At 43.0% G+C, this 20,479-nt stretch overlaps 1 protein-coding gene across 3 annotated transcripts; it reads left to right on the top strand.

Moving 5' to 3' along the window:
* Positions 1-4,777: 4,777 nt before the first annotated feature.
* On the top strand, positions 4,778-18,933 carry YIPF5 (Yip1 domain family member 5). Of its 3 annotated transcripts, none has more exons than XM_048490343.1 (6): positions 4,778-4,910; positions 8,471-8,580; positions 11,921-12,093; positions 12,476-12,621; positions 13,958-14,151; positions 17,492-18,933. In XM_048490343.1, exons 2-6 carry the CDS (start codon positions 8,480-8,482, stop codon positions 17,652-17,654), a joined length of 777 nt encoding a protein of 258 aa, XP_048346300.1. In that variant the 5' UTR covers positions 4,778-4,910; positions 8,471-8,479; the 3' UTR covers positions 17,655-18,933. The 3 variants fall into 3 exon arrangements, with proteins under 3 accessions (XP_048346300.1, XP_048346301.1, XP_048346302.1); XM_048490344.1 differs by having other exon boundaries at positions 4,813-4,930; XM_048490345.1 differs by having other exon boundaries at positions 4,877-4,934.
* Positions 18,934-20,479: the final 1,546 nt, after the last annotated feature.

The raw sequence follows: 20,479 nt of genomic DNA, 5'->3' as shown, positions 1-20,479 counted from the left end.
GGACGCAACTTCAGCCCCTGGGCATGAGCGGCAAGGCAGGTCGCCACATCCCTTGTAATGGACTACACAGATAAATAAGGTTTGGAAGTGCAGCCAAAACCAAAGTGCAGTCACAGAGTGCAAGGGAGGGGGGAACTAGGAACTAGGCAGCACTCTGACTGGGTAAGCTGACCTATGCTGACTGGTGAAGTAACCAGCTAAAGAAGGAGGTGGTAGCTCTGAGTGGAAAAAGGTTGAACACTTTTGGATTTCTGCACGTTAATATCAAGTCCCTTAACTTGTGTGAAAATCTATTCTGAGAGGATTTCAGTCAGACAGTGAATCTGATGTGAAATATGGTGTATGGCAGCATATGCTGAAAGCAGAAACACAGACAAAAGAACTAGAAGTTTATTTATTGGTCAAGGTAGAGGTGGAATAGTAGAGAGTGACTTTCCACAGTGACCATAAATAAAGGGTGAGGAAATAGAAGAATTCCTAAGCCAGTTAGAAAGGGAAGTATACTGAAAGGAGAATTGCTTGTCTGGAGTATTGTCATCTGCTGAAGTTACCTCACAAAGGAAATTTTTGTAGAGTGGGTGTCTAACAGTGGAAAGTACTGAGAGTGTCTAACAGTGGAAAGTACTGAAAGGGAACCAGCCTGTTAGAATCCAGTGTCTTTTTAAATCCGTAAATCAGTAATACCTAAGAGTAACTCAAGATAAACTGCACATTCATAAGAAATATAACATCTAAGAACCCAACAGCCCAATCTAGAGCTGCCATGTGGGCAGGCACAGAGCCACTCTGGCGCCGTCCACTCCAAAGAGCTATCCTGCAGTGCAGAAGGCTCAAAAAGTTTTTAATAACTTATCTTTCCCTCCCCCATAGGGGAAAGTGGAGATACCTACAAAAATCACACCCCATGCTAAACCTGCAGTGGAAACCCCCAGGAACATGTTATGATATATAAAACAAAAGTTCACAAGGTCATTTTCTAGGCAGCAACAGGTTTACCCAGAACTTAGTGTTGGTGCCGGGATGTCTGGAGACAACCAACTACAGTTGACCTTTAAGGTGATTGGTGCATTCAAATGAAATGATGGTCCAATGAGAGCCTGAGTCTAAAGTAGAAGTGCCTAGCTAAAGGGTATAAGAGTCTGTTAAGATAGAGCATTTGAATATTGTTCAAAGTAGTCTGTTGAAGTTATGCTGAAGAGTTCTGTAAAGTATTGTATTGAATAGTCCTGTGAAACCTTTCAACTGCTAAGCAAAGCCTTCCTATGGAAAGAACATCTTGTGTGGAGAGTTTTCTTTTCCTGAAGATTGCAGCGACTGCAAAAAGACTACTAGAACTACTTCTCTACCCCAGAGTAATTCTGCTTTAAACTCTGCTGATAGAACACCCTCGCCACACTGATACAGTTTGGGGTGGCAGGGAAGTGCTAGTGGAGAACTGGGCACCACGGTTGGCCATCTCAGGGCTCCGCAGTGGTCAGGCAAAGGCATTAAGTGCCCCTCCACTGGTATAAGTTCTCCAGAGAGGGTACTCCAGTTGGCATAAGTCTGTGCTGCATTCAGAGGGGGATTCAGGAGGGGGGTCTCTAGACTAGGAAACCTAGAAGACTTGTTAAAATCCTGTGACTATGACAAAACCTAAGATTGTGCGCAGGTTACTCCAGCTTCAGTTCCATCTGCCGTCTTTCTTCATAATTCCATCTTTGTTCAACAAATTTCCTTTTTAATTTGCTTGAATCTGCCTTAGTAGTCCAGTGCCACTTTTAAAGGCATTGGTTTGAGAAGAAAAAAATAAGTTCTATACCTCAGGGTGGGACAATATTAGAACTATAGCCTGAAATCAACACATGCTACCAGAAAGGCTATTCAGTTCTGAGGGACCCATAAAGGCAAAAGGCAGGAAAGTCTGCCTTACAGTTACAATAAGGTGTAGAGTGGCGGTGGAGCAGGGAGTCATCACAGTTCTGCTCAAAATAAGGTAAAAACCAGCCACAGCTTTCTAGAATATACAGAGCACTTGGTTTTACCATCCAAGGGGCCAGGGAGAAGTCAAGAAATCTTGCAGTTGTCTCTTGTGCCTTCTTCATTCCCTAATAATTCTACAGAGATTGGGAAAGGATGAAGAAGAAAAACAAGCTGCTTCTTACATTTTCTGCAGGAGGTGAAAGAGGACCCCGTTCCTCCCCTCAAGTGTTTTGTGTGTTAGGGTAACTGAGAAAAGGAGGGGCTAAGTCTTATTCACTTCTAAAGAGGGCTTTACAAAAGGCAGAAGAGCGAGACTTACAACACAACCCCATACAAAGTTACGCAAGGCTAAGGCCACTGAAACCAATTCTGCTCTATTAATACTAATCCTGCTGAATAGCTGTATATACCATTTAATACAGTGCTAAGTGGAAGACCTGCACCAAGTGCCCATTTTTGATTTTCCATTAAATGTGCCAGGCTATGTGATGCTGTGAAGTTCTGCCAATACCCACTTCTCCAGCCTCAGCTTCACCTGTTGCTGTCGTCAGAACTTTCTTCAAGCACATCATTTTTCCCAGGCATCCACGGAGTAGAGTATTGCAGGATGCCCTTCCATTCCCATAGGTTCCAACCCTTCACTTCGATAGCCAGAATGGGTTTCTCACATTTATTATTTTGAGGTGCCAATATTCATTAATACATGAACTGGCTTCAGTGACCTCCCTAGTTTACTATAATGCCAGCAATTGCACTATGATATAACCCGATGTGATCACTCATGTAGCCTTGCTCTGTGACACCATCCTGGTAATTTCTAACCTGATTCGTAAGTCGATCTTGGTTAGGCTCATCCCGATGAGTAACCAATGAAAGGGGGTACCTGGTTTAGAAAAGGCGAAGAACAATTGATAGGCTACGATAGGGAAGTTTAACAATAGCAGCGTCTAGAATCAACTCCCTTCGGGGTTTTCTGTGAATCATTGCCCCATCAAAGCATTGATCCACCTGCCATCCCAAATTGGGGGAGAGGGGTTGGTACAACCTTAGTTGATATATGCTTGAGGTAAACAGAGGGGTTTTGCCATCATCTGCCTCTGCCTGGCAACCCTCAACTTCCTTGGAGGTCCCCCATCCAAATACTAACCAGAATTGCCACTGCTTAGCTTCTGAGATCTGACTAGAGCCAGCTAGCCTGGACCATCCAGGTGAGGGGGAGCCAAACTGACTAAGTCTAACACCTATGCATTGTCAATAACACTCAACTCAATTATTATTAGGTAGCATATCTAAGTAGCTCTGAACTATATCAATATAAGGAATGCCTTGCAAAAGCCACCCCCACACTATCACCCATCAGCTGCAAAAGCTTAGAGGGTATGCCATCATATGCCTCTACATCTCATGTTCTTTGGTGGTCTCCCATCTTAAAGTACTAACCATAGCCAACCCTGCTGAGCTTGCAAGATTAGACCAGCCCAGTCTAAGTTGGGCTATTTCAGGCTACTAAGAACTGGGTTGCCATAATAACCAATTTGTGATAACACTAGTTAATGATTTATTTATTTTCCAATTGTGCATAAAGCACTCTCTATATACAGCCATGGGGTGTTTGCAAGGCAAAAACATTCAGAGATGGTTTGCTATCACCACCTGGTATTCTGTGGTGGTCTCCCATCCAGATACTAACCCGGGCCACCCTACTCAGCTCCCAAAATCTGATAAAGCTCAGGGCACCGAGGCCCCAACACTTAATGTGGCTGGGCCCCTCCTGCCCTCGTAAGGCCGGAGGGGGAGAAGGGGAAAATGCGCCAGGGAAAATAAACCCCGCACCTGAAGGGCCATCCAGGCGCCGGCATCTGAGCCTCGATGCAAACTGGCCGTGAGAGGCCAGTGCTTCACAAAGGCAACACAGGCCCTTTCCCCACTTAACTTTTTCGGAAGGTTGCTGCCCACAATTCCCAGCGTGCAGCATCCCTGGCACGTGCCCGGGCATCCCCACGACCTCGCGCTGTGTGCGGGGTCATCAAAAGGCGCCCTTTGAAAGAGCACCAGGGGCCCTTTCCCCACTTACCTTAAGCCCCGCACTACTCAAGGAGAGTAGCGCGGGGTCCCTCGGCACTCCCCACTGAGAGGGGCGGCAACAGCGCAGCCGCCCCGACGCTGCTGTTGTCGCGCCCCTCAGGGCGAGGCATTTCTGGCGCTCTTTCAAAGGGCACCTTTTGATGACCCGGCGCAGAGCGTCGTGGGGACGCCCGAGCGCGCGCCAGGGATGCCGCGCGCTGGGAATTGCGTGCAACCCTTGGAAAAAGGTAAGTGGGGAAAGGGCCAGGGATGCCTCGCGCTGAGGGGCGCGACAGCGGCAGAGTCGGGGCGGCTGCGCTGTTGCCGCCCCTCTCAGTGAGGGAGTGCCGAGGGACCCCGCAGGGATTAAGGTAAATGGGGAAAGGCCCACGGTCGGGGGCGCGCCCCCTGGCCCAGCGGTTCCTGCTGCGGGGAAACTACCTCTCCCCTGCCCCTTCCAGCCGCCCTGCGATGCCCCAGCTAAGCGAGCGAGTGCTCCGCTTGCTCTGAGGCCGTCTTCCCCTGCGCCCAGTCCTTTCGCCACGGCTCGGCCAACCGGCTCTAAACCGCGCAGCGCCGCAGCTCAGCGAGCGAGTGCGCTCCAAGGCCTCCTCCCCTTGTGCTCTTTCCTCTTTTTCTTTTTTTTGCGGCGGCTCGGCCAACCGGCTCCGAGACACGTGGCAGCTTCTGAGCGAGGGAGCGCACAACGCTCCTTCCGCTCTCCAGGCCACGGAAACAGGCAGATCTAGCCAAGCGCTGCCTTTGATAGGCTTGCCTGGCTCTCCCTTGTCACGTGACGTTCCCCCGTCACATGACTTTGCAGAGCTATCGGCATTGGGAAGGAGGGCCCTGCCGCGACGGCACCGCGTTCGGGCAGCTGTAAGGTGAGAGCTGAAAAAATTTGGTATGTGAGGGCTGTTAAAATAAATATTTTCTTTGATAATTTGTGGGTGGCAAGTAAACGTCCTTCGCTGGCTTGTGGTTCTTGGTTCTTTCACTGCTTGGACTGGAGAGGAATTCGGAAGATCCTCCACCAAGCAAGGCTGGCAAGGTTTCCCCTTCCGAATTCCTCTCCAGTCCAAGCAGTGACAGTAAGTAAAAAAGCGGAGGGGGGGTGGGGAGGAACGCGAGGCGAGCCCTGCAATCCTTTCCTGGTGCTGGGAGGAGGGTTTTTTTGTTTTGTTTTGAAGATTAATCTCTAATACACAACTGGAGTTCCAGTGGTTCCTACTATTTAAAATATAGTGGGGGACAGAAACTCCTAGAGGATGGGGCGGTATAAAAGTTTAATAAATAAATAAATAAATAAATAAATAAATAAATAAATAAATAAAATCAATGGTGCTTCAGTACTGCATTCCTTCCATTCATTGTAATTGGACTTGTGTGGGCTCCTGGACACTACACAATAATCCTCTGTTGGAGGGGGAAGAAATAAATTAAGTCCTTTGGTTGGAACTTTAAACCAGATCCAATTAGACGTTCTATTAATTGTACATCAGGATATCCACAGGTATGGTCTGACTGTGAGGATTAGTCAAAATGCACAGTATGGGAAGAGTAAACAACTTAGGGGAGAGTAGCACCCCACTCACATATGTGACTATAATTTGTGAACCAGAACATAGATATAAGAACATCAGAACAAGCCTGCTGGATCAGACCAGAGTCCATCTAGTCCAGCTCTCTGCTACTTGCAGTGGCCCACCAGATGCCTTTGGGATCTCACATGCAGGATTATGCGGTTGTTGCTCCCGAGCACCTGGTCTGTTAAGGCATTTGCAATCTCAGATCAAAGAGGATCAAGATTGGTAGCCATAGATCAGGGGTAGGGAACCTGCGGCTCTCCAGATGTTCAGGAACTACAATTCCCATCAGCCCCTACCAGCATGGCCAATTGGTCATGCTGATAGAGGCTGATGGGAATTGTAGTTCCTGAACATCTGGAGAGCCGCAGGTTCCCTACCCCTGCCATAGATCGACTTCTCCTCCATAAATCTGTCCAAGCCCTTTTTAAAGCTATCCAGGTTAGTGGCCATCACCACCTCCTGTGGCAGCATATTCCAAACACCAATCACACGTTGCATGAAGAAGTGTTTCCTTTTAGTAGTCCTAATTCTTCCCCCCAGCATTTTCAATGAATGCCTCCTGGTTCTAGTATTGTGAGAAAGAGAGAAAAATGTCTCTCTGTCAACATTTTCTACCCCATGCATAATTATATGGGCTTCAATCATATCCCCCCTCAGACGTCTCCTCTCCAAACTAAAGAGTCCCAAACGCTGCAGCCTCTCCTCATAGGGAAGGTGCTCCAATCCTTCAATCATCCTCGTTGCCCTTCTCTGCACTTTTTCTATCTCTTCGATATCCTTTTTGAGATCTGGCGACCAGAACTGAACACACAGAACTGAACATAGAGCTGCATTGCTGAATGCAGACCTGAAAATGTCTTTAATAACATTTCTACCTTAGATACCTCTGTAGCTAAGTCTCTAGAAACCCCGATCACATCTATTTTTTGAAAAAGATCTACATTTTTCCTGAGAAATAGGTGTTCTCTCTTGACTTTCTATTTTTCTGTCTCCATAGATCAACCAAACCCAAGTTGTCCAACAAATCAAAGAAAGTTTTCAGCAACTTGCCTTGTATATTTTAAAGACTTTTTTCAGAAAACCTATCAATTTGTGGTAATAATATCACTCCAAAAAGCGGGGGGGGGGGCATAAGCCGGAAGGAAAACAAAACACACAAACCCAGCACCCACCCGCCTGCGGCGCCACACTCCTCCCCCAAAAGACCACTCCACCCCAATACCCCCCCTGCAACCCCCCCCCCAACAATACCAACAGTTTTTAAAAAGTTGGGGGGGAGGGAATCCCCCGCCGATGCCGCTTCCTGCCAGCCGGCAAGGATCGCAGCTTGACGGGGGGGGGGGACCACCACCACCTCTGACAGTGGCCCTCTCCCACCCCCAAAAAACACTCAACCCCAAGACTCCCCCTCCCTCCACACTCAAAGTCCAAAAAAGAAAAAAATGGGGGAAAAATTAAAACCCCAGCAAAAGGGAAGGAAAACAATTCCACTTGCCCCCCCAAAATTCCACAACCCAAAGGGAAGCCTACCATCTCCCAAAAAAGCCCACCTCCACTTACCCAGCCAGTACGAGGCTTGGGTGCCGTATGATGCAGGTACTGTTGAAAACTGCTGAAAAAGTAGAAGAAAAACCTAAGAATCTCATGCTAGTTTTGAAATGTTGTCCATTCCAAAGCACATTTTTACAGAACTTTAACTATAATACTGATCTAACTGTGCCTCAGGAATCCCCCCTCCCTTGGACTTTCTTACACATCAAAGAATCACCCTTTAGATGTAGCCCCCATCCCCCATTATTTCCAATGGGAGCTAATAGGAGATGGGGGCTACCCTTTTGAGGGTCCATAACTTTGGCCCTCATTAACCAAACTTCACCAAACTTGGGGGGGGGGGTGTCATAAAGACAGTCTCCAGGTGATACCCTGAAAGTTTGGTGCTGCTAGCTTTAAAAATTCTGGTTTGTGTTTTTTTTTCACCCCTCCTCCACATGAAGCCTGCTAGGTTCCAATGTTGTAACAGTTGTAACGCCAAAATCACCACCACATTATAGCTGGCATCTTCACAGAGACAAATCTGATATGCGTTGTGTCTATTAGGAGGGAAGGCTTCATGCCTACAATTGTTTCAACAGGGAAGCTGTGGTTGAAGGGAGCAGAGACTTCCTGAACTGATTTGATTTCCCTGTGCCAACAAGATCCTCCTTACAGGATCTCCTGTGCTTCATTGCATTATTGCATTGCATTGGTTTTCAGGTTTGATACGTTGTTGCCAGGACCATGCGGCGGAAAAAAATGGGAGGGAAATCTTTTAAACTGGCCAATGAGGAGTGAGTTCAACTGCCAAAATCACTCCTTGCCCCTCTGCTCATGCATTCGTGTGAAGTAAAGTTGATTTAAGAACTGGATAGGCCTGTATCCACTGGGCAACTGGACAATGAATGAATGGCTAAACTGCTCAGTGCAGTGAGAGCATATTAGGACCCTCCCATAGCTCTAGGCTACTGCTGATATTCTGTGATGTCCAAATAATTCATATCAAAATAGTGTAAAGGGGGTTTTTTGGGGGGGGGGGCGGTGTTTATTGATAAACCTTCTACTGAATATTTAGGAGGTGAGGTCCCATATAAACTTCTAGCATCTGTAGTTAAAAGAAGCTCAGGTAGCTGGGCTGTTAAAAGACCTTTCCTTGACACTCTAGAGAATCATAGCTAACCAGAATGGATAATACTGGAATAGATGGACCAGTGGTTGGACTCATCTATTTTATCTGCATGTTAATACACCTTTTTAATATTTTAAATAGAAAGAATTCTAGTCAAAATCATTCTAAGTTAAACTGCCTTTTGTTTTTACAGGGAAGTACAATGTCTGGGTTCGACAACTTGAATACAGACTTCTACCAAACAAGTTACAGCATTGATGATCAAGCACAGTCGTATGACTATGGAGGAGGAACTTATAGCAAGTAATTTGGATTTATTTTATTGTTTTCATAATAATTAGGAGGCCTGTGGCCAGAGTGGTAAGATGCAGTACTACAGTCAAACATTTGCTCACAACCTGAGCTCGATTCCTGTAGAAGTCAGTTTCAGGTAGCTTGCTTAAGGCTGACAACCTTCCATCCTTCCAAGGTTGGTAAAATGAGTATCCAGTTTGCTGGGAGTAAAGGATAGACAACTGAAGAAAGCAATAGCAAACCACCCTGTAAACATAGCCTGCCTAGTAAATGTTATGACAGTGTAACTCAGTGGCTTAGTAACGGCCTGGTGCTTATAGAGGACACTACGTTTACCTTTTGCTTATGTATTAGAACATAATATAATGCCTCTTAGACCTAAGTGTGGGAATATACAGTTTCTTATCATTCAAGTGCATTCCATTTTTTCCTAGAAATCTGTATAAATAAAAAACTAACAGTGTTTTTGTTACTGATGCCCTAACACCAAACCGGCTGGATGGATCACCCCCAAATATTCACATGACGTCCCTCCCTGTTGCGGGCAGGTAATCAGAACTTCAAATCGCTGAAAGTCCATACCTGAGCCAGGTAAAACGTCTTTTTCCTGGCGCACCAGGCCATGAAGCTGGCTGTGTTTAACTGTCACCCTTAGAATGTTCGTGCAGCATGTCTGTGGCCTGAGGGGTTGGTATGCCCTTAGAATGTGTGCAGAGATGGCCAGAGATGAGCAGTTAAAACAGTAAATCAGTAATACTGTTAGGTAATACGAGTGGAGGTGAAACACATACACACTTTGCCGTGTGAGACATCAGGTGGGTTTCCCCCACACACACGCAGGTAACTTTCACTCTCTGTGCCTCACCCACTGCTACCACACAACACACATACTCTCATACACATCCAGCTCATCCTCACACACCTCACTCTGCCCTTCCTCACATCCAGTCACCACTTACCCACTTCCTCACCCATATTCACCACAACTCTCTTTTACTAAAAGTGAGCTGGAGTTTGCCTTTTTCTTCTAAGAAAATCCGTGGGGTGGGGGCGAACCAACACTACTGGCTCTGCTTCTTTTGCACATGGCCTTTTAAGAACCCAGGGAGCTGGCCTCGATCTGAGCGCCTCACCACCCCTCCTCTGCTGCCTGACTGGGATAGCCTCCTTGCCCCAGTTCTGCCTTACCCAAGCCAGGACTGTGCGTGTTAACCAGCCTCATGGACAGCGGGATTCGCACTCTGGACAGTTCCATTGTGGAATGGAAAGGGTTACCTTATACTAAAAAAACAAGACACCACCATTTAACGATGTGAATTGAAAAGGCTATGCTGGGGATCATTGGACCAGCATGTGTGGGTTGCGGACTGTGATGAGAAGGACAATTGCTATAGCAACGCGTGGCCAGGCCCTGTTAGTACAACTATATATTTATAAGCTATAGTATCAATCCAAAGAACTGCAAAGAAAAATAATTGCTAATGCTGCTCCATGTGTATGTACAAAAGCTCCCAAAATGTGATAATAGATCATTCTGTTCCCATTTTGAGCCAATCTGGTATAGTGGCTATCCCTGGATTTGGATTGGAAAATCCTGAATTCAAACCTACTTTTTACTGTGACGTTTACTGAAAGAGCATAAGCTGTCTACTGTCTCTCAATCGATTCTAATTCATTGGGTTACTGTAAGGATACCATAAGGAAAGTGAGAATGTCACCCTGAGCCACTTAGATGAAAGGCAGGATTTTAAAAATCTGATAATGTATCTGGTTGTACAAGTTGTTATGCAATTTTTAAAATTTAGTTTCATAATTCTATAGTATTTTAACATATGGTGCAACACTGCGCTTTTATGAGTAGGAGATGCTTTTGCATACATAAGAGCATCTGGATCCAACTTATTGATTATTCATGTAAAAAGTACAGTGTATTAGCCCTTGTTTGTTATCTGTTTTGTTGTTTATTGTATGTATATGTTTTAGTTGTTTACTGTATATATAAAAAATGTCACACTTTTAAAAATTCTTCGCCGCCTTGTGGAACCATGAGTGGGAAAGAGGCTGGAGGGTCCAGCCGCTGAGGTGGTGCCCCCCCCCCTTTTCTCTGCTCTGTTTTTACATCACGGTACCCTATATCATTGGGACCTGTCATCCTCCCCTTTTTCTGTTCTGAGGGGAGGGTTTGATATTAGATTTATTGGACTTCTTCTATTTCTACTATATTACAGCTGTTTTAAATGGGATTTTATCACTTATTTTAATAATTTAAATGGTTGGAGCCTATGTAAATTGTTTTTATTGTTTGCTCCTCATTAGTAGTGTTAAATTTTATGTTGTAAACTGCCCAGAGCCCCTTGGGGATAGGGCTGTATAAAAAACTAAGAAATAAATAAAAATAAAATAAATAAAAAATACAGATGTTTTAAATAAATACATACAATACAATAATTTTATATTTAACTCCAATGCATATTGAGCTAAGCTACCTAATTAGTCCAATACAATACTGCAGAATTTTAGTTGAATGTATGCAGAGAGTCCACATGTGTGTTGCTACTCATCTAAGATTGGATACTTACATTTAGGTATGGTGTTTCTCATTTTCATTCGTATAATAAAATCTGTGTTGAGTTTTGAGGAAAAACTAGTTGTCATAAACAAAATGGTCTAGAAAAATTACTTTCTTTTGGATGCTTTTCTCGTTAGTGTGTGTTTATATACTTTTCCCTTAGTGTAGTCTGTCAGAAACCTCCAGTGTAGTTTGCTTACAGGTAGGAAAAAAGGATATTCTAGCAACTTTCCACCTCAAAGACCAGTTGTAATGGGACATGCAATAATATATATATAAGGTCATTGTAACTGTCACAGCTGTTGGTTCTTTTGCTTTAACTGTTTTATGAAGAAGGACGTAACAACCACCATAGGAATGTATTCTTTAAATATATTGTGAGATTCGCTGGTAAATGACCATTCAAAAAGATGAATGAGAACAGCTTAGAATTTTGGTCATTATAGAAGTGATGTTTTAAAAATGAAAATAGTTTTAAGTGGACCAATATTATTGAATAATTCTAATAAAACCCATACCCACCAATTTCAGGTAAACTTTAGTGGCGTACATTCTGAGTTTGTCTTGCTTCATTGTAGGGATATAGTCTTGCAGTCTTTTTCAGTGACTGCTCAGAGTGTTTCCAAAGTCTGCAAGGTGCAATTTTGTGTATGGGTGGTATCTCAGAAGGGTCTATACCTGAATAGAAACATTTGGGAAGTCAATGGGCATTTCTAAAATTGGCATCCTGTAAGAAAAGGTAATGTGTTCACGGAACTAATGTGATTTTGCTTTATGCAGACAGTATGGTGGCTATGACTATTCTCAGTCAAGTGGATATGTCCCTCCAGAGATGATGCAGCAACAACAGCCTTACACTGGTCAGATATTTCAGCCATCACCAACTTACACTCCATCCTCACCACAGTCTTTCTATGGAAGCAATTTTGAAGATGAGCCACCATTACTAGAAGGTTTGGAATCATGTTTGTTGAAAACTGTATGATCATTTAACACAAGCTGAGCCAGTTATAAAAGAACAATGACTGCTGAATATCCAAATATTTGTCTTTAGCAGTGGAAGAGCAGGTGCTATGGTGCTTCTTTATCAGCATCTGTAGACCATAATGTTCTTTCTATTGATAAACTTCAACCAGGCTGTTTTTAAGTGAAGTAGACCTCCAAGAAGGGAAATGCAATAATTATACTCCACAACTAAGCAAGTAGTTTGGAGTCTTTTGGTGACTTGGGTCCACTGAATACTTAGATGTTCTGATTCATGCAGTGTTCCAGTGAGCTCTTAACATTTCCCACAGATGACACATTAGTAAAACATTGTTTTTTTCTTGGATCTAGAGCTAGGTATCAATTTTGACCATATCTGGCAGAAGACTCTCACAGTACTGCACCCTTTAAAAATAGCAGATGGCAGCATCATGAATGAAACAGATTTGGCCGGACCAATGGTGTTCTGCTTGGCCTTTGGTGCAACCTTATTACTGGTAAGATGGCAGTGGCAGTGGTGTATGAGCGAGCATGTGCATGCACTTAAACCCCCTCAGTTTAAAAAACCTAAGATGACAGAACAGCTAGCTGTAAACTGAGAATTTTCTAGCAAGTATCATCAATACTCAGATAAAACTGCCAAAGACTGTGCTGCGTTAATGTGGCATGATGTGTATCCAGGGTGAAAAATGTATTCTTGGCATACCTAAAGGCATGGAAATTCTGGCACTTTTTCTTTTGAGCAAAATATGCCATTGCCATATTACAAGTTATTTTTTAAACGTATTTTTATTTTATAGGAAAATTGCTAAGTGTGAGGAACTGCACTTTGAGGCCGTTTCCGCCGGGCTGAGTAGCGGCCTGGGTCGGTACAGCTTTTACCGCCGCCGGACCTGGTCGGAACTGCTGGCATGTCCTGCTCAGCGAGCCTTCGGCACGTTCGCCGAGGCCTGAGGACATCGGCTTCCTGCACGCTCTGCTCCAGCGCCGCAGGGTAGGGTATGCGGTCCCCAGGCCTCGGGCGACGCGCACGGAGGCCCAGGGACAAGGTAAGTGCAGGGAGGAGGGAGGGTGAGGCGCTTCTTTGAAGCTGCTGCTGCGCTCGCGACGCAATGCGCGCGCTTCTGCCGACGTTCCGGAAAATGGAAAGCGCTTTCCCAATGCGACTCGGAAATGCCGGCTTCAGCCGGGTTGGCAGCTGAGGATGCATGGCTACTGGCGATGCAAAGCTGCGTTTCTAGGTGACTATCGATGCGCCTGGGGATTCGCATCGGCGTTTTGCCGTCCCCAGGCCGCCATATTCTGCCCGTGCGGAAACGGCCTGAGAAATATAAGCTCCTAACCACTTTGGGCTTGCAGAACTAGTCTTATGGTTCTCTGGATTCAGGCCAAAGAGTCTTTAGTCCCTGTGACATTCAAGCTTTTCTTTTAAATAAAACCACACATTCTAATCTTATGTGAACAGTGTTCCCTCCCTCCCAATAAAATCCTCTGTCAGAGTGTTTGGGGCAGCAACTTCTGTTTGGAAAAATCTGTGTAAAGTTGGCTTTGGTCCCTGTGCTCACGTACTGTTTCTGCCCACTCCTTAAACACCCTCTTGAATAACAGTACACATTTGGGTAGAATTTGGATTTATTACAGAAATGCAAAGGCATGAAAAAAACATTCTGATTCCTTCCACTGACAAATTCAAGGATAAAATGGTAAGCTCAATTACATTTGTTTTTATTTCTCACCCTTACAAATAGCTGAAGGCAATGTGTGGATATAGTATGTAATTCTAAACTTGTAAAAGAGTGTGTGTTGAACTTAAATGTACTTGTTCTCTTCTAGGCGGGCAAAATTCAGTTTGGCTACGTATATGGGATTAGTGCAATTGGATGCTTAGGAATATTCTGTCTCCTGAATTTAATGAGCATGACAGGGGTTTCGTTTGGTTGTGTGGCCAGTGTCCTAGGCTACTGCCTCCTTCCTATGATCATACTGTCCAGCTTTGCAGTAATATTTTCCTTTCTTCCCTTTACAAAGTAGAAAGTATAGTGATTTTACCGTCAAAATGTTAACATGTCATACTATTACGTTGTACACTTTAGCTAATACAGAGAACTGGTGGGGATTATACACAAGTACATAGGATAAAAATAGCTTGTATTCACAAATTCTGAATATCTAATATTTCAAAATTATTTAAATGAATATTTCTGAGTTTTCTTAGTGTATAAGGTATAATGTAAAAATTGTAAAAATCTGGAAGACTTTCATGTGTGATAGAAGACATATAGATGTTGTGATAGAAGACATATAGATTTTTTTCCCCAACATAATTGTTTGGTCCGTGTTTCTGTAGTCTTTGTCTTAAACAGGCTTACAGCCCAATTAAAAAACCAAGGCAGCCAAAGACTGTGCCACTGCTGCCTCGAGAGAGCTGTCAGGCAGCTTGGGGAGGCTGAAGAAACAACCCCATCCCCAAAGCCAGGGTGGAAGCCAACTAATGGTGACACCATCTCCGAGAATGTCCCAACCCACCCTTCCAATTGGATGTCAGTGTTACTCCCCATCCGACAGTGGCCACGCTTCTGGATTTTGGTGCGCTTTCGCTACTCCCAAAAAAAAAAAAAAAAATAGGATTGAAACATTAGAGATCATGGTTCCTTAGTTATAACTGTTTAACTTCCTTGTAATTACAGGAATTTCCTGTTATTTAATCTGGGTTGAGTTCTGGAGGTTGCAGCTTCCTTTAGTAAATTTTATGTTTGGCGAAGGGTAAGGGAGGAATTTTAATTGGCTGAAATTTTTAGTTAACTGCTTGCAAATTCTTGCCTGTAGAAACACCTGCTTTATCAGCCTTTTTTGACATAATTATTCCTCTCTGCTCTAAAGGCTATAAAGGCTCAGTAACTAGAGAGAACAGAACAATATACCTGCTTCTGAAGTCCTGTTCATAAGTTACAGTGAACACGTTTTCCACCAGTGTACATTTGTTTTTTCTTGATATGTGCATTGAGTAATTCTCATTATTTTCACTGCATGTACAATTCAATCTGTGATTAAAAATCCATGTATATCCAGGCATTCGTCCCAGTTTATTTTGTAAAACAAACATTTATATCATCATCATCAACCTTTATTAGCTTTGAGAAACAATACATTATTGTAAATAAATATGCCATAAAAAAGTGCAGGAATAAAAATGAACAAATAACTATAAAATCAATAAAGGAGGATAATTAGGCATTAAAATGGAAACGGATCTGCTGGGCCAGCACCAAAAATTTTGCCAAATCCACAGTCCTGTGGGGATTTCAGTCGCACAGGAAGAGATAAGTCTTCACCTTATCAGAGACAGAATTACAGTTTTGAATGTGAGGATCAATGAGGAATCTTCTACAATTCACAGGATAGTAGAACCTCTGGGAGCAAGGACATGTTCTTTTATTATGAGGGATTCGTAGAAATCTGCCCCATAGAGAAGATGGAAGAATATTCAGACGGGCCTGCATAAAGATGCATCCTAGCTGAGGCGAGGATAAGTGGAAAAAATATGCAGGGAAGACTCTGTTAGGTAGAGAAATGGTACCAGTAGGTCCCATATGTAGAGTGGCTCTCTAATAAAGAGGTGATAAATTCTGAATTTCTATATCAGTCTTTGTGTCAAAAGTCTAACTATATGGGTTTCATTCATGTTGGCCAAAAAGCCCAACAAGAAACCCAGTTACTTTATTTTGGAGATAATGTGAAAGCTCAACTCGGAAGAATGTGAGTCTGATAGCATCAGGCTGGTTAAGCTACCAAGCTTGCATCGAAAGTGTAGGTGCAGCCAGTATTTGCATGCATATAGCCAAATCTGTGTCTCGAGCAAGATTGAGGCTGTTTTAGAACATAGGGCATAATAAGAGACTACGGTCCTTTCCGCACGGGTGGTAAGAGCCACTAAGGACACTAAAAAACAGCTGGCCCCTGGGAGGGGCCTCGCGATTGCCACCGCTGCTGCATTGCAGCAGTGCCAGCCTTGCAACCCCCGAGTGGCGCAAAGACGCTGCTTCCGAACCTTGCTCCACCAGCGAGGTTTTTTTGAAGCAGTGTCTCAGCAGTGGCTGGAAGCGCTTTATTTTCCCCGCGACTCATCTCTGGAACGCTTACCTCGCCTCCCTGGCTTCTGGTTTGTCACAGAGGCCAGGGGACACGCTCCTGGCTCATGCACTCCAGAGCTGTCGCCTCCAGCCTTGTAAGGTACATGGCCCCTGGCCTCTCTGCTAATTTAATCCTGGAAGCCAGGAGACGAGGTAAGCGGCAGTCAGCCACAGTGTAGCTTCCAGCGAAAGTTAAGCTGGCGCCGCGCTTCGCCAACCCTCCCCTTCTGGACGCAAGGTCCGCAAGTAAACGGGTCCCAGGGGTGTCGTATCATTATAGGCCTGATGCACCCCCCTCGCACTGCTGCAGCGGAAAGGGCCTACAATTAGAGACTAAGCAGCTTATGGAGGAAGCATGACTGGATCCTCTTGAGGGATTTTAATGGGCCATTTATCCAAATGGGAGCACAGTAGAAGACCTGAGACAACAATCTGGATCTGAAGACTCTTAGGGCCACTGGAACATATTGTCTGCCCTTGGTATAGAAAAAGTGTCTAATTGCTGGTGCACTCTGATTTGCAGAGGAGAAGATACGTTTGTAATGTGTTGTCCATTTCAGATTGAATTGAAAATGAATACCCAAGTAGTTAAAACTCTTTACTTGCTCAATGCAGTTCCCTTTAATATACCAGGACGAAGGCTTCCAAGACTTTGTAAAAACCATTATTTTGGTTTTCTCATAATTAATAGAGAGGTGGTTATGGTCACAATTTATTTTGTAAAATACACAAATTAAATGTACATTGGTTCACTGTAACATGGTAATGTGGCTTGTATCTTTTGTTCTTAAATAAGAACTAAGACAGAATCATGAGTTTATTGAAATGCAAAAAAACTGGTTTCCAGGTTGTAAATGATAATGCTGCTTAATGTTTAAAAGTGATTATATAAAAGTAAACAATTATATGAACTTGAATGTGTTTTCCATGTGCATTAAAGTGTGTCTTTTAAAAAGTAAAAATATAAAGTATGATATAAAGACTGATCATTCATGTATTGCCAAAAGCAATTATAGCAGGTATTGGCCCAGGTATCAGTCTGTTTGTCCAAAAGCTATAGTGTTTGAACAGTATCCAATAGGTGTCATGTTGCATTAAACTGAGTAAATTAAAAAGTGTTGGCTATATCACTAGAAAATCTTTTCACACACACACACCCCGAACATCTGATAAACAAAGAAGCAGTTGTGCACAAAGATCAGAAGCTGATATCTGATGCTTCAATTTTGTTTTTCAGGGGCATGATGGGAATAATTCTTGCTGCTGGAATTATTGGCTGGTGTAGTTTTTCAGCTTCCAAAATCTTCATTTCTGCCTTAGCAATGGAAGGACAGCAACTTTTAGTAGCCTATCCATGTGCTTTATTATATGGAGTCTTTGCCCTCATTTCTGTGTTTTGAGCATGGTATCATTATTACTGGACTGAAGAGGGCCAAACTGAAAAGTCTCCACTTGGGACCCTTTCATCGGGACCAGAAAGCAGCTTGTTTGGTTGCTATCTTGAAAGGTTATTGCTTGACTTGTCTGATGGAGCCACCAAAATGAACATATCTTTTGTGTTCCTTTTTTATAGGAGTCTTGATTGCAGTTTTGAATTGAGCTGTAATGTCTATAGCTGTAATACAAGTTCATGTGTATACTGTATAAAATGTAAAGGTTTTTTTCCCATTTTTCAAGTCTGGCAAAATGTTGTTATGAAAACTTTTATAGTTAAGTTTTTATAGATAGGGAGAAATGAAATGCTAAACTTTACTTTTGCTTCACCCATGTTCCCACACAACAATCCTAAACAAAGGATATACATTCCCTTTTTTCTACAGTTTAGCAGACTGAAAACTTATCTTAGTATCACTTCCATTATAAAGTAAAGCAGCATGCCGTAGATACACCTTTCCAAAGTTTACAGAATCCATTTAGATTCCTCAGTTTACAGTCAATAGACCAAAGGGCTTTCCATGCTCAAAGTCTGACTACGTTTAAATATTTCAGTTTCTGTTTATTTTGTAATTACTTCTATGATCTGTATAATTCTGAGAAGATCTTGTTCTGATATTAGAAGTCAATGTTGGCATTCAGTAGTTCATCAAAAGCAACTTGTTTGGCAAGGTACAAATTGGTCAATACTCTAGTATTGACAATGTGCAGACAATGTACAGATTAAATTTCAGAAATGGTTGAAAATGCTTGATTTATGGTAATCCATCTTCTTCCCTGCATTGTGCCCAACCTTGAATTGCCAAGAAGGAAATTTATTTAAATGATATGGGGCTTGTTCCCATTGAAGAAGCATTACATTTAAATAAATAATGGAGGACTAGAATTTAATAGCATTTGCAAAGTTTCAGAATCCTGACCAAAATAAGTAGCATTTTAAAAACTTTGTTAATTAGTTTCCAAGTGAAAACCTTGCTTGTCAAAGAATAATTATTTGCTCTCCTTGTTTATTAAACTAATAAAACTGATAGGCAGACCCTAAAGATCTTCATTGTAGAGTGATATAAATACTGGCTGTCCCACTTGTGCTGTATACATGAACCAATGTAACTTGTGAACAAATACTTAGTCATAAGCATCTGTTTTTCTCCCCTTGTGCTTCTGTCTGCTTCCCCATAAAACCTGTTATCATGTGCTCAGCAATTGCTGGCTAAGCTCTTTAATAAATGACTTGCAGGAAATTCAGACAAGTTTGAGCATTCAAATGTCATCTTCACTAATAAAAAAAAAGGTTGTTCATCAATTCTCTTAGAAATATTAATCTTCCAGTATAGCTTTAGTATCAATGCAATACTAATCTTCCAATATAGTTTTAGCCCAGTAAGGATCAGAAACGTTATAGTCAAGAAGTCTTATGTACATTTCCTATTTCACTGAAACTTAGCTGACTATTCAGTTTACTTAAGTCTGTAAAAATGGATTTCTAAAAGCAGAAGAATCAAATGGCTGTTTTAATTCTTATAAGTTTTGATTCAGAAGGCTCAATAAACTGCTGGCTCTGGTTGCGCTCTCTCCCTTTGCTGCAGTGCTGGTTCCAGCTTCACACACACACACAAACCAACCTCCATGGTGGCTTCTGCTGAACAATTAGGCACCATTTAAAATTTCTGCAGATCTTAATGGGGATAGCTTCTTTACAGCAGATTTTTCTGTCAGGCGGAGTGTTTCCCATCGTTTTGCAAAGTTGTACATTGTAGCTTTGTGTGTATTTATTTTAATTATCCACATGGGGGCCATCGTTTAACTATTAGATTTTAGCACCAGGATGAGGAGTCCCGCTCTGATAAGGACCTTTTTTGCTGCAGGTTCCACAGCTGGTCAGGCAAGCAAAGATTCATTTAGCAGTGGTTTGTCTTGCTAGTTCTGGAAAGTGCAGCAGCAAGCACTAGTGTGAAGGCTGTTACGGTACCTCCTAACGCACAACTTCAGATTGATCTCTGTGAAAAGAGAATAATCGATAACCATGATAAAAATTCTGAAGATTAATAATGCGAAGCGGTGGGTAATATGACATTTATTGTGTGTGGAGCATATTACTTTTTCATTTCAAAGAAAACCCGGCTATAGTAGGTTGGATTATAATATTGTGCTTTCTCAAATGCCAGAGCTGCTTAAAATCTAAGTACCACCACTTTGGTAATGTACAGAGTTGCGAAAAAGACCTCAATTCCATTGTTCCTTTGCAAATCTATCTGCATAGGATCAACCTCTTGTCTCAAGTGCTAAGTTTCAAGAATAGAAGATTGTTTGGAGTGGAATAGATCTGCAAAAAAAAGCTGTGAGGAGGGTGGGGCAAGCAGTAAAAATGAATGTGAATCTTTTTCAACAAAATATTGCACACATTTTGGGATCTTTGGATGTATAGCCTGAAGTTTATCATATTATTCTCTCCCTGGATGAGAAATCTATAATGGCAGCAGGACATAAAAGAGACTAAGTTTGGGAATAGTTAAAAGAAATTTACCTATGGATAAAGTAGGCATTATTCTAAAAATATTTAAAATATTAAGATTATACAGAGCCTGTCCTCTGCTCAGGGCAGGCAAGAATGTGTCTTTATGTAGATAACTCTGGCCCTTTCGGCACGGGCCATAAACGGGCGGCTAAGCCTGGGGACCGCAAAATGCTCTTCCCCAGGTCAGCTGGTGGCATTAGGGCGAGCTGCGCCAGCCCTCACACCGTCCGCCTGGCCCGGACGCCGGCTAAGCTCTCTGCGCCTGTGAAGCGCACT

This window comes from Sphaerodactylus townsendi, linkage group LG03 (assembly GCF_021028975.2).
Source record: "Sphaerodactylus townsendi isolate TG3544 linkage group LG03, MPM_Stown_v2.3, whole genome shotgun sequence".
NCBI lineage: Eukaryota > Metazoa > Chordata > Lepidosauria > Squamata > Sphaerodactylidae > Sphaerodactylus > Sphaerodactylus townsendi.
This window is presented reverse-complemented; position numbering and strand designations above follow the sequence as displayed.